The sequence below is a fragment of the Cervus elaphus genome, chromosome 20, assembly GCF_910594005.1.
Source record: "Cervus elaphus chromosome 20, mCerEla1.1, whole genome shotgun sequence".
Lineage (NCBI taxonomy): Eukaryota > Metazoa > Chordata > Mammalia > Artiodactyla > Cervidae > Cervus > Cervus elaphus.
Window position 1 is genome coordinate 69,070,898 of NC_057834.1, and position 17,920 is coordinate 69,088,817.

General features: G+C 36.5%; 1 protein-coding gene across 2 annotated transcripts in view; it reads left to right on the forward strand.

The window, feature by feature from the left end:
- Window positions 1–17,920, forward strand: part of DPYD (dihydropyrimidine dehydrogenase) — an 880,709-nt gene that overhangs the window by 578,867 nt on the left and 283,922 nt on the right. For both annotated transcript variants that reach the window (XM_043876118.1, XM_043876119.1), the window contains exon 16: window positions 7,460–7,543. In XM_043876118.1, the coding sequence (XP_043732053.1) occupies window positions 7,460–7,543 (84 nt within the window). The remainder of the gene's footprint in view (window positions 1–7,459; window positions 7,544–17,920) is intronic.

Below are 17,920 nucleotides of genomic sequence, written 5' to 3' on the forward strand. Positions count from 1 at the left end.
TCTGTTTTCCATGTTTCGGAAATGAGGAGACTGAGGCCAAAAGTTGTTAAATAATATGCCCAAGTTCACACAGCTAGTATGTGGTAAAAGTGGGATTCAAACCCATGAAATCTGGCTCCATAGTCCATGCTATTAACATATCATTCTACTTCATGCCGATAAACAGATGATAAATAGATAATGTATGAAATTAGAAGCAGCAAATTTTCTATGTCACTGCCTTCACTAGATTATTTTATTGTATAATCATTTAGGTGAGGCAGAATAAACTCTGGGCTAAGTGACTAAACTAAAAAGCTTGTGACTAACAGGAGTCAGAATGCATGCCCAGTTTCAGTTAATTTAACATTTCATGGTAATTCAGCAATTAAGGCTTTCTGAATGCATGTGGTTGCTTGGAAATAGAATTAACTGCCTTTTAAGGTGGTGTACATCGTATGACAAGAATATTGAAGCAGAGGCCAAATGAATATTCCCCAGCTTTTGGTGTTATTTTGAGCAGGATTATCTGTTTTTGAGGCCTAGATCCTCATTTCAAAGGTCTTTATGGGTATGTTTAGTGGGTTAGCATTTGTATATATATATAATGCTGGGAAAATTTTTGACAGTCACTGAAAAGACTAAATTTAATAAGTGGTCTTACAAGATTTTAATAACTATTTAATATTTAGAAACTTGAAAGATGTTGAGTTGTAATGTTTTGTTATCACGTTAAACCAATTCTAGCCATGGAATACCTGATTTCTAATAAGTAATGATAGTGACCAAGAATACAGGTTCTATGCTTAAAATACTTGATTTAAAGATCCTATTCTCATTTACAAGCTTTAGAATAATAAATTAGTCACTTGAATTCTTTGTACCTTGATTTTATCAGTTACAAAATGGGAATAATGATATATCCATTATAAAAAGCCTAGTAAAGTGTCTGGCATATTGTAAGTGTTCGATAAATGTTAGTTATTATTGCCGACTATGAATCTAATTGTAAGCTTGCACTTAAATTTTAGAAAATATGTATAATGTAAATATCTATACAAATGACACCTAAGGCTTATTCCAAAATGTTGTTGAATTGATTTGCTCTTAATTGCTGCATTTCAACTAGCAGTCTAAAGCAAATAAGTCTAAAAGAAATATTTGAAATAACTAAGACATAATAAGAAAAATATATATACTTGCAGTGTACAGCCTTTTAATTAAGCTGCAGATTCCCACATGACCTGGTTTTGAGATAGGTCCTATTGTCTCCAGTTTACACTTGAATGTGTCTATGCTTAGTTGCTTAAATGTGTCCAACTCTCTGAGGCCCCATGGACTGTAGCCCATCAGGCTCCTCTGTCCATGGGATTTTCCAGGCAAGAATACTGGAGTGGACTGCCATTTCCTCCTCCAGAGGCTCTTCTTGATCCAGGGGTGGAACCCATGTCTCCTGAGTCTCCTGCATTTCAGGCAGATGGGTTCTTTACTGCTGAGCCATCTGGGAAGCCCTTACACTTGAGTAGATGGGAACAAAGAAGGTTAACTGACTTGCCCAAGTTCCTTAGCAGATCTAGGATTAGAACTCAGAGTTAGCAGGTTGTGCTTTGTCAAAGCTTACCACCGAACTCTGATTCAAATAATTTTCAAATAACATGAAGCATTTACAAAAACCATGATAAAACCATGTTAGAAAACAGGCTGAATGACTTATTGAACTTTCACAAATGTGAAGAAGGAAAAGCAGGCTCACTCATGAGTAAAGGCGAGTAAGAAAGTCAACCAAGAAAGATGTAGCTATCGATAGAATACTTGTTTGTTGAGGTCTTATTTAAAATTAATAAATAGGAAAAAATCGTGAATGATTAGGAAGAAAAGAGACATTTGAAAAAAAGCTGTTGGTCTAAAGAAAGGTCTGATATTCTTAGAAAATAATGAACTTTTAAAAAAGTCTTTCTATGATGTGATAAACATGTTATAATATTGTGGAAACTGAGCCACGTTTACCTTACTCAAAAAGAAATGGTGGCATTGAAGATTCTAGATGTTAGGTAAAAGAATCATTTCGTTTATCTTCCATTTCTCAAATTTAAAAAAGTGTTTTAATTGTTCTTAGAGTTTTTACAGAAGACTTCTAAAGAATTCTATGGTTCTCCAGTTATTTTAAGAATGCTTAGTGTGAAATAGTTTGTTCATTTCTATAGGTCCCATTTGTATGAATTAATAATTTAAATAAGAAAGAGTCCTACTTAATTATTAAGTAAGACAAAATTATCTGTACTTCATGTTTCTTAAGATGGACTTTTAAAAAATACAATAAAATTGATTCAGTTTAAAAATATGAGAGAAATGGGTGAAGAAAATTAAGAGGTACAAACTTTCAATTACAAAAGAAATGACTCATGGGTATGAAATGCATGATATAGTCAATAGTAATGTAATATCTTTGTGTGACGACAGATGGTGACTAGGCTTATCATGATGATTATGTGTAATGTATAAGAATGTTGTGCACCAGGAATTAACATAGTATTATAGATAAATTATAATTCAAAAATAAACAAACTTATAGAAAAATAGATCAGATTTGTGGTTACCAGAGTTATTGGGTGAAGGCGGTCAAAAGGCCTAAACTTCTGGTTATAACAAAAGAAGTATTAGGGATGTAATGTACAACTTGATTAATATAATTAATACTGCAATATGTAACAGAGAAAATCCTAAGAGTTCTCATCATAGGACTTTTTTCTTTTATCTTGTGTCTATATGTGATGATGGATGTGCTCTAAACTTATTGTGGTAATCATTCATGGTGCATTAAAATTAAATCATTATGCTATACACCAAAAACTTATATAGTGCTGTATGTCAGTTGTATCTCAATAAAACTAGAAGAAAAAATGAAAATATAAAGAGCAAAACCAAGAAGAAAAAATAAGCCTGATACATGTGTTATATGTGTGCTTTACTTTTTTTAACATATAGAAAAAGTAGAAAATTACACATTAAATTGTTAACATAGATTACTTTAGAGGTACAAAATTGAAAGAGAGAGGAGAAAAACTATTTATATTTTTATATATTTTGATTTAATTTGACCTATTACCACAATCTTATTTTCCACTTGAATTTTTTTAAAGCAACATAGAATACAATGAATGGTGTTCCCAGTTTGGGCAATTAACATGCTTGAGTGCTCTGAAGCATTTGAAAGCAGTATTAATAAATAATAAAAGTTAACTGATAAAAGAACATTTAAAATTTTATTCATATTTATTCCATCTAGCCTGCTACATTTTTCTTTGCCCTGCTACCTTCAGTACCAATTATCCAGAACTAATGAGGTTTGTTTCTATAAAAACAGAAGCTGTATAGGGCAGAATCAACATGATATCAAACAGACCTGAGTTAAAAATCTCTGTTGTGTCACTTGATAACCAGACTGGTCATTTAATTCCCTTGTGCATCAGTTTCCTCATCTGTAAAATTGGTACCTGATTATTCCAAGGAGGATGAGAGTTAGAGATAAGAAATACAACTCACAGAGAGCAGTGAGTGTCATAAACACTCAACACGTATTTGCTTTTGTTATTAGAACTGTGTCTGAATGTCTCCTATAGAGGTATAGGTCGTCAGTGGCCTTCCACAGGGGCTCTGGGGGCAGCAGACCTGGGTATGGCATAAGCCCTTTTGGAGGGCACAAACAAAATCTTGTGCTCACAAGGACCCAGGAGAAAGGAGCAGTGACCCCACAAGAAACTGACCAGACATGCCCATGAGTGTCCAGGAGTCTCTGGTGGAGACATGGGTTGGCAGTTGCCTGCTTCAGGGCTGGGGGCATTGGGTGCAGCGGTGCTTGCATGGGACCTTTTGAAGGAGGTCGCCATTATCTTCATCACCTCCACCATAGTTTGCCCTCAGGTCAAGCAACAGGGAGGGAACATAGCCCTGCCCATCAATGGAAAATTGGATTAAAGATTTACTGAACATGGCCCAGCCCATCCAGACAGGACCCAGTTTTGCCCTCAGTCTCTTCCATCAGTAAACTTCCATAAGGATCTTTTCCCTATCCATCAGAAGGCAGAAAGAATGAAAACCACAATCACAGAAAACTAACCGAACTGATCACGTGGAGCACAGCCTTGTCTAGCTCAATGAAACTATGAGTCATGCCATGTACGGCCTCCCAAGATGGACGGGTAATTGTGGAGAGTTCGGACAAAACGTGGCCCACTGGAGAATGGGATGGCAAACTACTTAAGTATTCTCACCTTAAGAACCCTGTGAACACTGTGAAAAGGCAAAAAGGTATGACAATGAGAGATGAACTCCCCAGGTCGGAAGGTGCCCAATATGCTACTGGAAAAGAATGGTGAAACAACTCCAGAAAGAATGAAGAGACAAATCCAAAGCAAAAACAGTACCCAGTTGGGATATGACAGATGATGGAAGTAAAGTCTGATACTGTAAAGAGCAATATTGCATAGGAACCTAGAATGTTAGGTCCGTGAATCAAGGCAAATTGGAAGTAGTCAAACAGGAGATGGCAAGAGTGAACATCAACATTTCAGGGATCAGTGAACTAAAGTGGACTGGAATGGGTGAATTTAACTCAGATGACCATTATATCTATTACTGTGGGCAAGAATCCTTTAGAAGAAATGGAGTAGCCATCATAGTCAATAAAAGAGTCCAAAATGCAGTACTTGGATGCCATCTCAAAATGACAGAATGATCTCTGTTTGTTAAGGCAAACCATTCAATATCACGGTGATCCAAGTCTGTGCCCCAACCAGTAATGCTGAAGTAGCTGAAGTTGAACAGTCCTATGAAGACCTACAAGACCTTCTAAAACTAACACCCAAAAAAGATGTCCTCTTCCTTATAGGGGACTGGAATGCAAAAGTGGGAAGTCAAGAGCTACCTGGAGTAACAGGCAAATTTGGCCTTGGAGTACAGAATGAAGCAGGGCAAAGGCTAACAGTTTTGCCAAGAGAACACACTGGTCATAGCAAACACCCTCTTCCAACAGCACAAGAGAAGACTCTACATGTGGACATCACTAGATGGTCAATACTGAAATCAGATTGATTATTTTCTTTGCAGTCAAAGGTGGAGAAGCTCTATACAGTCAGCAAAAACAAGACCGGGAGCTGATTGTGGCTCAGATCATGAACTCCTTATTGCCAAATTCAGACTTAAATTGAAGAAAGTTGGGAAAACCACTAGAACATTCAGGTATGACCTAAATCAAATCCCTTATGATTATACAGTGGAAGTGACAAATAGATTCAAGGGATTAGATCTGATAGACAGAGTGCCTGGAGAACTATGGATGGAGGTTCGTGACATTGTACAGGAGGTGGTGATCAAGACCATCCCCCCAAAAAAGAAATAGAAAAAAGCAAAATGGCTGTCTGAGGAGGCCTTACAAATAGCTGAGAAAAGAAGAGAAACTAAAGGCAAAGGAGAAAAAAGATATACCTATATGAATGCAGAGTTCCCAAGAATAGAAAGGAGAGATAAGAAAGCCTTCCTCAGTGATCAGTGCAAAGAAATAGAGGAAAACAATAGAATGGGAAAGACTAGAGATCTCTTCAAGAGAATTAGAGATACCAAGGGAACATTTCATGCAAAGATGAGATCAATAAAGTACAGAAACGATATGAACCTGACAGAAGCAGAAGATATTAAGAAGAGGTGGCAAGAATACACAGAAGAACTATACAAAAAAGATCTTTATGACCCAGATAAACACTATGGTCTGGTCACTCACCTAGAGCCAGATATCCTAGAATGCTAAGTCAAATGGGCCTTAGGAAGCATCGCTACGAACAAAGCTAGTGGAGGTGATGGAATTCCAGTTGAGCTATTTCAAATCCTAAAAGATGATGCTGTGAAAGTGCTGCACTCAATATGCCAGCAAATTTGGAAAACTCAGCTATGGCCACAGGACTGGAAAAGGTCAGTTTTCCTTCCAGTTCCAAAGAAAGGCAATGCCAAAGAATGTTCAAACTACAGCACAATTGCACTCATCTCACACACTAGTAAAGTAATGCTCAAAATTCTCCAAGCCAGGCTTCAGCAATACGTGAACCATGAACTTCCAGATGTTCAAGCTGGATTTAGAAAAGGCAGAAGAACCAGAGATCAAGTTGCCAACATCCACTGGATCATGGACAAAGCAAGAGAGTTCCAGAAAAATATCTACTTCTGCTTTATTGACTATGCCAAAGCCTTTGACTGTGTGGATCACAACAAACTGTGGAAAATTCTGAAAGAGATGGGAATACCAGACCACCTGACCTGCCTCCTGAGAAATCTGTATGCTGGTCAAGAAGCAACAATTAGAACTGGACATGGAACAACAGACTGGTTCCAAATCAGTAAAGGAGTACATTAAGTCTGTATATTGTCACCCTGCTTATTTAGCTTATATGCAGAGTACATCATGAGAAATGCCGGGCTGGATGAAGTACAAGCTGGAATCAAGATTGCCAGGAGAAATATCCATAACCTCAGATATGCAGATGACACCACTGTTACGGCAGAAAGTGAAGAACTAAAGAGCCTCTTGATGAAAGTCTAAGAGGAGAGTGAAAAAGCTGGCTTAAAACTCAACATTCAGAAAACTAACATCATGGCATCCGGTCCCATCACTTCATGGCAAAGAGATGGGGAAACAATGGAAACAGTAGCAGCCTTTATTTTTGGGGACCCCAAAATCACTGCAGGTGGTGACTGCAGCCATGAAATTAAGACACTTGCTCCTTGGAAGAAAAGCTATGACCAACCTAGACAGCACATTAAAAAGCAGAGACATTACTTTACCAACAAAGGTCTGTCTAGTCAAAGCTATGTTTTTTTCAGTAGTTATGTATGGGTATGAGAGTTGGACTATAAAAAAAGCTGAGTGCTGAAGAATTGATGCTTTTGAACTGTGGTGTTGGAGAAGACTCTTGAGAGTCGCTTGGACTGCAGGGAGATCCAACCTGTCAATCCTAAAGGAAATCAGTCCTGAATATTCACTGGAAAGACTGATGCTAAAGCTGAAACGCCAATACTTTGGCCACTTGATGCGCAAAACCAACTCACTGGATAAGACCCTGATGCTGGGAAAGATTGAAGGCCAGAGGAGAAGGGGGCGACAGAGGATGAGATGGTTGGATGGCATCACCGATATGATGGACATGAGTTTGAGTAGGCTCTGGGAGTTGGTGATGGACAGGGAAGCCTGGCAAGCTTCAGTCCATGGGGTCGCAGAGAGTCGGACACAACTGAGCGACTGAGCTGAATTATCCTTGTATAGATACCCTCATTTGACAGAGTCAGAATATACCTCATAAAATAGCCGTGGTGCAGGACAAAGAGTAGTTAAAATTAGGCAAATGTGACCTATGTTGTATTATCGGTGGTGAAAGCCTATTAGTACACAATTAAAGCTTTGCGTTTTCTTTCATTTTCCTTCCTCATCTTAAAGGCTTCTGGAGCAGATGCCCTGGAATTAAATTTATCGTGTCCGCATGGCATGGGAGAAAGAGGAATGGGCCTGGCTTGTGGGCAGGTAAGGACCTCAACAGCTGCCGTTATGTATGTCTGTTACAGAACAGGCCCCTGTATGGATAGTTACTCTACCTTAGGCAGGAAGATGGGAGGATCAGATGACTGGCTTGAGACTTCCAGGTCTGCATTGTTTAAATATTTAGTGCTTAAAAAGTAGAAAATTAGAGAAGCTGAAATTACAGCAACTGTTTAGTTTTTATTGAGGAAAATATCACATTATGTGCTTGACAGGAGGTAATATCATAACAAATCGTTTTTAAAAGCGCTGAGGCAGAATTAGCTGATTTCAAATGCAGTGTTCTTTATTCATTCCTGATGCTGATCCACTTTCCCTGGAGCAATATACTGTACAAAATGCATTGTTCGTAGTGATTTTGTAGTAAATGGGGCACAGCACAAATTGCATTTTACATTTTTTAGCATATGATCATTATTCTCTAACTGTGTTTTGGGAGTTGCAAAAAGACTTTGATGATATTTTTATTTTTTGATACAATAAATGGAAACTTCATGCTAAAACTCTTTCAGAAACTTAATGAATAAAATGTGGAAATCTGTGTTAATATGTAGAAAATACTGCATCTTTATGTAACTAGATACAGTGTTATATGTTAAGGAACAGTGTAAAAGCTTAATTCTAAAAAGGTGAGTATTTTGCATCTAATTTAACTTTTAAGCCCAGAGGGAAATGATGTGAATTAAATATTATAAATTGTTGTAATTTATGACAAATTTCCTAGTCCTAAAAAGTTTAATTTCCACATCTGACATGGAGCCTTATACATAGTAGGTAGTCAGTTCTCCGCCCCCCCCCCCAAGTCATAGAATTATCTGAATTAAACTCAGAGGCCAGAGATGCTTAATTTCGACAGGCAGAAATTTCTGCTTATTCAAATGAACATAGGTTACTATTTTCAGATTAGCATTCAGGGAGGATTTTAAAGTACCTTGTAAATATTTAATTAACATTCAGGATAGATTTGTGACTTGGGAAGAAACCATTCTTTTGTAGCAGCAGGAGAAGGTGGCCTAGTCAGATGTTGTTCAAGTATACTCTCTACTCCACTCACAGAAGATTATCCAGAAGATCATTCAGTGTGGTAACAGAACAAGCCTCAGAATTACCTGTAGAGGGAAAACATCATTACGTTACATCATAATTTTTATAAGTCATGTGATTAGGCAGCAGTCCGTGTGTCAAGATAAGTAACTTGGTTAAAACAAGAAACATTCTTAAAAGGACATCTGGAGCAGGGCCCAAGGGAATCGAGTTTCTCTCTTTATACCTTTCCCAAATATCTTTTAGTTACATGGATTAAAACAGCTATGGAAAATTGAATCTATTGACTAAGTTTTAAAAGAAAGATGTATTTTCATAAGTATTTCTTGCCATAAATATGAAAATTACTTTGAAAATGTTACCCAGCTTTAAGTTTATTTTTTAGAGCGGACTTTTGCTCTGTGAACACCTCAAAACTTACCCAGCTGTTAAATGTCTTAGGTGGATCCTCTCCAGAGAGTTATTTAGCTGCATAAAACAGCCTTTGGCTGAATGAGGATGCAAGTGCTAAAATTTTTCAGTCAGTTATCATTGAGATTTCTAAAACTCATGGAAAACATATGTTCCAAAAACCATTATGTCTTAGACTGAAGGAAACTTAGAAGCATTTCTGTTTCTCTTGTTATAATATCTAAAACTATAACCAATTCTACTAGCCAACTTTGGAATTTTTCTTTCAGATTATATTCTTTTGTACCTTGTATAATTGAAACATAAAGCTAATTTAGTTATTTTGCTCCAACATAATTTAAATGGTTACTCTGCCTCTGGACACATGCTTGTTCAATATTTTATATATCAGGAAGGAAGACTATTAGCACATTGGAAAAAACTTTACTGTACCTCTGAATTTTTAGAGTGGGCACGAAGACATCTGGGGCTTATTCATTTTCTCCTCTACTTCCTATTTCCTTTTCTCTGCCTCCTGTTGCCATTGCTTCTTCCTCCCTCCCTAAGGTTTATAGTCTTAAACACTCACAAGTTGGTGGGATGGGGAATCTATACCCAGTATTGGGAGACTGAGGAGCCATTCCAATTTGTCTTCGTCATCATAGTATGATCTGCATCCCGTCTGCTACAAGCTCCCTTTGTGCCAAGTAAAGAGCTATGTGTATCACCAGAGCCTGAGAAACATTTGCTTCGTCAATGAATCAGACTGACATTAGTCCCATGGCTAGAGTATTTTTCCATTAGAAACACTCTCTTGTACTGTTACCATTTCTGGTGTTTCTAGAAATCATGATTTTAGCTCCTGAAGATGACTATAAGCAGAGTATAGTAATACAGTACATTTTCTTTCTCTAAACATTTTTTTTTCTTCTTTATTTCAAATATTTTCTTGCAAATATCAACTGAGTGAAATACACTGCTTTTATACCTGAGTTTAATTAGTTTAATTAGTTTAATTATACATGTAAATTTAAACTCTTTATATATGTTCCCATAGTGACTAAAAGTTGTGAAATATAGGAACAGAAAAAGCTATAACCTTTATGACATAGAGACATCATATATATTTATGGAACTTATAGAAATAAGTAAAATCTCAAGCTGACCTGTGAGTTTGAATTGTGTATTCCCTGCATGGTGAAACTTCATATAAAATCTTAAACACTTAGCAGGACACTCGCTAAGTGTTTAAAGGCAATCTCATTCTTTATTCTTTCCATCAACCATCTTTGTCACCTTGATCAAGCCACTTACTCTCCTGAAGCATCAGTTTCCATCTTTATAATATGGAATTTGAATTAGATGGTCTCTAAATCCCCTTCCAGCTGTAATATTCTTTAAATGCTAACATTATAGGCAGCAAGCTAATATGTCATTTTTAAACTACTCATAAAGACCATTGGTAAAATAAGAACAAATAAAGAAATAAAAATTGCATATTGTTATTCTTTTTAAAAACAGTAACATTTTCCTGGCTTGCATGAAAGTCAATGTTTTATTTATTTAATATCTATTCTTTACACAAATCAATTCTCACTTTTTGGTATATTTTATTTATTTGATGAATATCTAACTAGAAGTTGTTTAAAAAGCTTTGGTTTAATAGACGTTTTGTACTTTACATTGTTAAAATAAAACCCTTGAACTTTTAGTATGTCAGCCTGCTCTTCTATCACATTTTTTTCCATTTTAGTTAGTGGTTTCACCTAATAAACTTGATGCTCAAGCAAACATAAAAACATGTTCTAGTTTGGGTGGCATATATAGTCCAAAGAGTCAGAGTTATATTACAATATGAAATTTTTTTTCTGTCTTTTCTTCAGTTCATAACAATCCTCTGAAGTAGGATGAGTTTCCATTCCATTTAACAAATTAAAAAAGAAGAAACAAAAAACCTGACCTTCCATGTTCCCCAGGTCACAAATCTGTCAGTGGCTACCAGGCCTGAGCTTTAGTTAGCATGTAAGCCTGAATATAGGGAAGGCACAGAGAACAGTCCCTAATATATCAGTATTTGAATATTAGTATAAATATTATCATTATTAACTTAAAATTAAGAGCAGGATTAAGCTCTAAACTCCCAAACAAACCCGAACATCCTATGTAAGTGTTCTGTCTCTCAGGAATAAGGGAGCTCTGATGTCTTCACAATCAAATTTAAAGTTGTCTACGTGCAATCTATGTAAACTAATTTCTGTGACAGCATATTACTTTATAAAGGTACTTGAACTATGATAAATTCTATAAAGTGCAGATGAAATGGCATCTCTTTGAGGTCTTCTTTTCTAAAATGCTAAGTGTCCATAGGGCATTAAGTGAATATTCCTCTCTGTCCTTTCAGAATTATGCTGAATATTTTTACTTCCACTTCATAGACCCTCCTAACCTAGATTCACACAGTACCTGAAAAGGCCTTGAATAGTTTTCTATTGTTATTGTGTTTATTTTGTTTTTTAAATTATTACCAACATTTTAAAAACAGGTGGCTGGACAAAAAGAAATAAACCTACTTCTTTCATCTCTTGAAATAAAGAAGGTATGGCCACACTTGACCTATACTGACATGTGGCAATGAGGAACTAGAGCTTCATTAGGCTCCTTTCACTCTCTATGTGGTACACGTAAACAGCAGCAAACATTTGACCAAGGATAGGTGCTCACTCAATATGGATTTTATCAGTATGTACCTCTCTGATTCAACCTTAAAATATTGAAACCAAGCCTTCCCAGGATTTTTGCTGATTTTATGGGTTCTTGACATTGAAGAGTCTCTAGATTGCCTTCTTCAACCAGCAATACTTTTAATTCTTAGACCCTCCATCAGCTACCAAAAGAAAAATAGTAGGGAGTAGGGTATGGGGTATGGGATAAGTTGCCTTCCTATTTTATCTTCCACATAGCAAAAAAGAAGAGCAGGAGGCAACATGTTCCACAGGACTTTATAATACTAGTTACGTAATCTCCTTAAGATGATTTTTTGTCCTTGCCATTAGAAAGTATACATTTTTAAAGCTTTTTCTTATTTTTCATAGCAGCTGTTTTCTTTTTTGCCTTGAGTCAATGATGTGGCACAGACTCTCAGAATTGAAAGGAACCTTGAAGATTTACCAGTTCAACCTCCTTATTTAGAGGACAGGAATTTGGGACTGGGAAGTTATCTAAATAGCCTTAGTCTGAGCTAACCAACTAGCAGAGCCTAGAGCGTGTAATGCCCTTGTCATTGACCCCCGTCTAGTGTTCTGGCCAGTATTTTCTAATATGTCATCTGGGTGTAATCAAATCTCCAGTCAACTGAATAAGTCAGTCAGTTGCCGGGGAAACTTCCTACTTTGTACCCTTTTGAATACTATTATTCTCTCCACCTGGAATTCATATCTTTTCAACTGAAATTATTGAAATAAAATTCACCTAATTCTATGTTGGATGACCTCTAATTCATTAATTGGGCATATATTATCAATTAAATTGTCCATGATAAAGAAAAAATAACATGTTATATATGAACAGGTTAAAGATAGAACTAGATACACACTCTCATTTCAATCTGTGGTGACCTAGAGACTGAATCACTGTCAATGAATTTGGATTTCTTTACCTGAAAATTCTAAGAAGTTACGGAGATGTTGTTTATCTGGCCCTTGGAGGATTCTCATTGTTCAGTGTTTGCAAGCCATGATTTGGCCTTCATCGTAGGTGTGATTGCTAAATAGTGCACAACTAGTTCAGTAACAAGTCCTTTGAATGGAAAATTCCAAAATGATAGTATATAATTGGAGGGAAGACTGCTCTAACTTTACAGACAGAGCAGAATCCTGAATAAAGATGGTGCACCACTCTCATCACCTGCTATGTCTTGCTTTCTCACAACCTCATCCATTTGTTTACATACATTCTCTACATAGAATTTCTGAACACTGGAATATTCAACTCAGTCTTAACAGTTGCCATCAGGAAATACATATACAGTCCTGCTTTTATGATGATTTAGCTAGACAAAACAATCAAACAGATTTAAAAGTGGTAAATCTTATATGTTCCGTGATCTTAAATAAGTATTGATTTATATTAAGATCACCTAAAGCAAGATTTTGATATTTCCCTCATGATCTGTTCTGTGTGCAAATTTAATTTTCATAAACTCTGTATTTTTCTTTTTAAAAAAGAAAAAAAAAAGATTTGTTTCTGTTACAACATGCCAACATTTTTCATAAAACACAGATTATTGCTCTTTCCCTTGCCAGAGAGCAGATGTCTGTCACCAGGAAGAGAATCCAAAACTAAGTTTGAGGACCACATTGCCCCAGATGTGCTATCCCTTCCCTTGGGAAATAAAACCTTTTTCTAGCAGCTGGGCTAACAGACCTTCTATCTCATATGCAGTACAAGGTCTAGGGAACAATGACCATAGCTCTGCCTCCATCTGGTTCCCATGGCATGTCTGTGGAGAGGACAGTATAAAGATACCACTTTTAAAGCCAAAACAGCTGACTAGTCATGGTATTCCCTATATACCCCAGAGGGTGAGAGGAAGGCACTTGGGAGTATGAGAAATCTTAACAGAAACAAACGTAGCAGCCCCAGCAGTGGTAAAAATACAATACACTGACGCCACAGTGCTCTCTCTGGTATGTCTTGGGGGGTCTAAGGTGAGGATCACTGCTGAGTTAAATTTCCTTTTTGATACTGGTTAGATGTGTGCCCCTGAGACCGCTTCTATTTCAGGGTCTTGATTCCTCTCACCCTTTCTGACCGTAGCCTCCTCTAAGAAATATGGGTGGAAAAGTGCTGCTTTGTTCCTGAACATGATGTGTAATTTTGCTCTAATCAGCATGGATGAATGTAAGTTCAGGCTGGAAAGTTGTACTTGAGGTCTGCGAGCTGATTGGCTAAACATGGGCCAGGCTAGGTGTGCCTCTGTGGATTGATCCCTGAGACATCATAGGTTTGGAAATTACTGCACTGTAAAATAACCTCATTCCTGGAAGAGAGACAAGAAATGGCCGCATGATATAAGCTCCTGCCAAAAGTGACTAAAATCCGATATTACCCAAACACGTTTTACTTAGCCTGCCTTCTTTTATTTTCTTTTTGGTGATACAAGTTTGGAAGTGCTTTAAAATAGATTATCAACTTGTTTATGAGGAAAAGTATCTCTGATTAAAAAGAAGTATTTGCTTTACACTATGTTATGTTGCCTAACTTTTTATTTGATTTTAATTCTCAGCCATTTGCATAGACATGGGTACTTGGATAAGTAGATAACTATAGGAGATCTGTAAGAGGCATTTCTACAGCTGCCAATATTTTGCCTTAAGCTGGTTCTCTATGAGTTTTTCAGTTTTAGTTATTATGCTGGCTAATGATATAAAAATGATTGCTTTCTTTTAAAAATTATAAATGTTTAGGAGAAAGCAACATCCTTTAAATCTAATCTAACTAACTGAGATGTTAGTTCTAGATCAGGAAATATCTAGGAAAAAATCAGGAAATTGTTGCTATCTATAATAACAATCATGTATCTGTCATTTTTTAAAAAAATTATGTTGTACAAATAGGTGGACCACCTGATGAGTAGTTGCAGGAAAAACATTGAAATATGTGTTTTTAAACTTAATATGGTTTTTATTATAATCATCATGTTATATTCCTGAAATAAAGCAACAATAGAATTTTTAAATTTTTTTATGAATCACTTTCAGATGATCATACCACAGTAAATTTGAGAGTTTTCTATATGTCTGTTGACTAGAGCACAAAGATAAACTAAAAATATCTTTGACCTATAGAGAGGGATGTGAGAGTAAGGTGAGGAAGAGGCTATGAACTTAGTCTGTTATATCATACAATTTGTAAAGCATAATGTTGCTGAAGAGTAAATAGGTATCAGCAGTGCGAAATGGAAACAAAAAAAAAAAGGAAACCATAATTATTAAGATAGAAATATTGGCAAAGAAATGGAGAGTCCAGTTATAGGATCCAACTAGCCTAGAATATTTGGAAGAACTAGCAAACAGGGCTTGAATCTGATGTTAAAATGGACAAAAGACCCAGGAATAAAGGACACTGAATTTAGGGTTAAAAAGCAAGATTGGACAGAAAACTGATAAGAACTCAGGAGCTAAGAGACTCAGAGGCAGCAGAGTTCAAGATAAGGCAAGACAGAGAATAATAAATAAGGGGAATCAAGGCAAGGCATAAGAGGCACCACTTCTAAGAAGACTGTAAAATTAAGGCAACTTCTACTTCAGAGACAGTTTTTACACATTTCTCATTGGGGTAGAAGTAATCTTTAAAGTACAATCAGTTTAAGTCTTCCAGCTGGGAATAGGGGAGCAACGTTAGGAAGGCAGTACATGGATTTGTCTGACTAGAGGTGAAAATATTACCCTCTCCCCCAAAACATAAGTCAAAGAAAATAGATTTAACAAACTCATAGCATTTTATAGCCTATAGTACTGATTCAGAATTGAAACTTCTATGGCTTTTGTTACCATAATTTGGCAGCTACATTCCCAGAGAACTGTTATGCCCCCACCCCACCCCTAAACACATGAGGTGGTCCTTACTGGGAATCACGGATGTTACACAAACATGAAGTCTGTCTTGTTGTCAGTTACATTGCAGAAATCTTAATGACAATCATGTTTGGAGCTAATGATGCTTTTATTCTTTCATCGAAAAAATCAATGTGATTAATTAATATATACTCTGAAAAATAAGTTTTGTTTAAAAGGATATCAACTTTAAGATGGCTGTCAATTTTAACCACTTTTAGATGTCTTGAATATCTTTAGTTCTTTTCTCATAATATTTGCTATTTTACTTACTCTAGAGTTAATGGTTTGAGTGTTTACTCTTCTCTATCTGTTGTTCCTGGGTGTATTCAGCTTTAAAAGTCTTGATAGGTCAAGTTGCAAATTTGGTTACATTTCCTGTATGTTAATCACTCATCAAAAAAGAACATACAGATGTTTTTGTCTTTTTTGTAAAACTTCTGGTCCTCTATCAAATGTGATTTCTGTTACCTGTTTTCAATTGCCAAGATGTTTCTCTTCTTGAATACACCAGAAATTGTGTGGCAACACCATAGTATGCATTCCATTCCTGTTTTTCCTATAGTTGTGCTTTAGTGTATGAAGGAGCAGTTTGTTCTCTTCACTTCTAGTATTTGTTCTCTATTCCTCTTTCCTTGTTCACTGTTGGTTCTTCTTCTATATCCTACACCTGTCTCAGACTTTTAGAGAATAGCCTTTTTATTTAGGAGAAATAGATTCTAGAGAGCCTATTTTACACTCCCCAAATCACCAAATATTTCTCTACTTTCATTCATTCAGTAAATTTTTAGAGTATCTACCATGTCCAAGGGCTTCCTAGGTGGTGCAGTGATAAAGAATTTGTCTGCCAATTCAGGAGGCACAAAAGATGTGGGTTCCATCCCTGGGTTGGGAATATCTCCTGAAGTAGGGAATGGCAACCTGCTCCAGTATTCTTGCCAGAAAATTCCATGGACAGAGGGTCCTGGCAGGGTACAGTCCATGAGGTTGGGGAAAGGCAGACAATGACTGAGTATACACGTAGCACAATGTACCAAGAACTGTGTGAAATGCTAAGAATACAGTGAAAAAAATAGACATGTTCTGTCCTCATGTAGCTTTCCGTTTAGTAAAGTAGAGATATATTGGATAAATAACCCCACAAATAATAAGTGGTGAGTTGAATGGTGATAGTGGTGGATATGATAAGAATATATTTTCATTTTGAGAGAACAGAATAGAGGAGCATGAGAATAGACTTGAGAAGATAGGCTAAAATCTACAATAAATAGTTCAAGTAAGGAATATCAGTGGTTTGTATCTTAGATTAAGAAAATGATGGTAGAGATAGAGAAATGCATATGCCAAAGATAAGGATCACATTGAACAGCATCTGAAGATAAATTGTATGGAGGTTCCAACGAAGAAACAAGTGGAAAGATAGTTCTTAGATTTCTAGCTTTTGCCAAAATTCTGGTTTTGTAAATTAAGACAGATATATTCCCTATGTAATTGATGATACAAGGTTAAAGTTGACTTCGTGATTGTCTGGATCCAGGAAAACAGATGATATTTTCAGCATTCTCACTCGCTCTGCCTCTCTCTCCTTTGCTCCATGATGTAGTGAATGATGCATTCTTACACAGAACAGATAAGCATTCTTTATTCATCTGATGACCTCGCCTCAGACAAATAAACGGTTTATAATCCCACTCCAGTTGTCTTGCCTGGAGAATCCCAGGGACGGGAGAGCCTGGTGGGCTGCTGTCTATGGGGTCGCACAGAGTCAGACACGACTGAAGTGACTTAGCAGCAGTATTCTTGCCTGGAGAGTCCCAAGGACAGAGGAGCCTGGTGGGCTGCAGTCCATGGGGTCACCAAGAGTTTGACATGACTGAGCGGCTTAACAGTGCACACAAGCACACGCAATTCCAGCTCTTAGGGGATCTTTACCTTTCCAATCCTGGTCCATCCACTGATATATATGATTCTGGTATTTTCTCCATTTCTTATTATTAAACTCTTATTAAAAGCTTTCCTCTAAAGGGAGCCATCCTTATTTTAAACAATTAAAAACTTAAACATGTATAAAATGTATTAGATATTTACTCTCTCAGTAGAAATGGTAGACTTATGGTAAAGTGAAGTGTACAGTTTTCCTAATAGTAAATAAGGAATTATATTTTTGAGGTGGCTATAAAGTTACCATGATATATCTAGATATATAGATATGTGTGTGTGTGTGCATGCTCAGTCATATCTGACTCTTTGCAACTCTATGGAATATAGCCTGCCAGGTTACTCTGTCCATAGAATTTTCCAGGCAAGAATACTG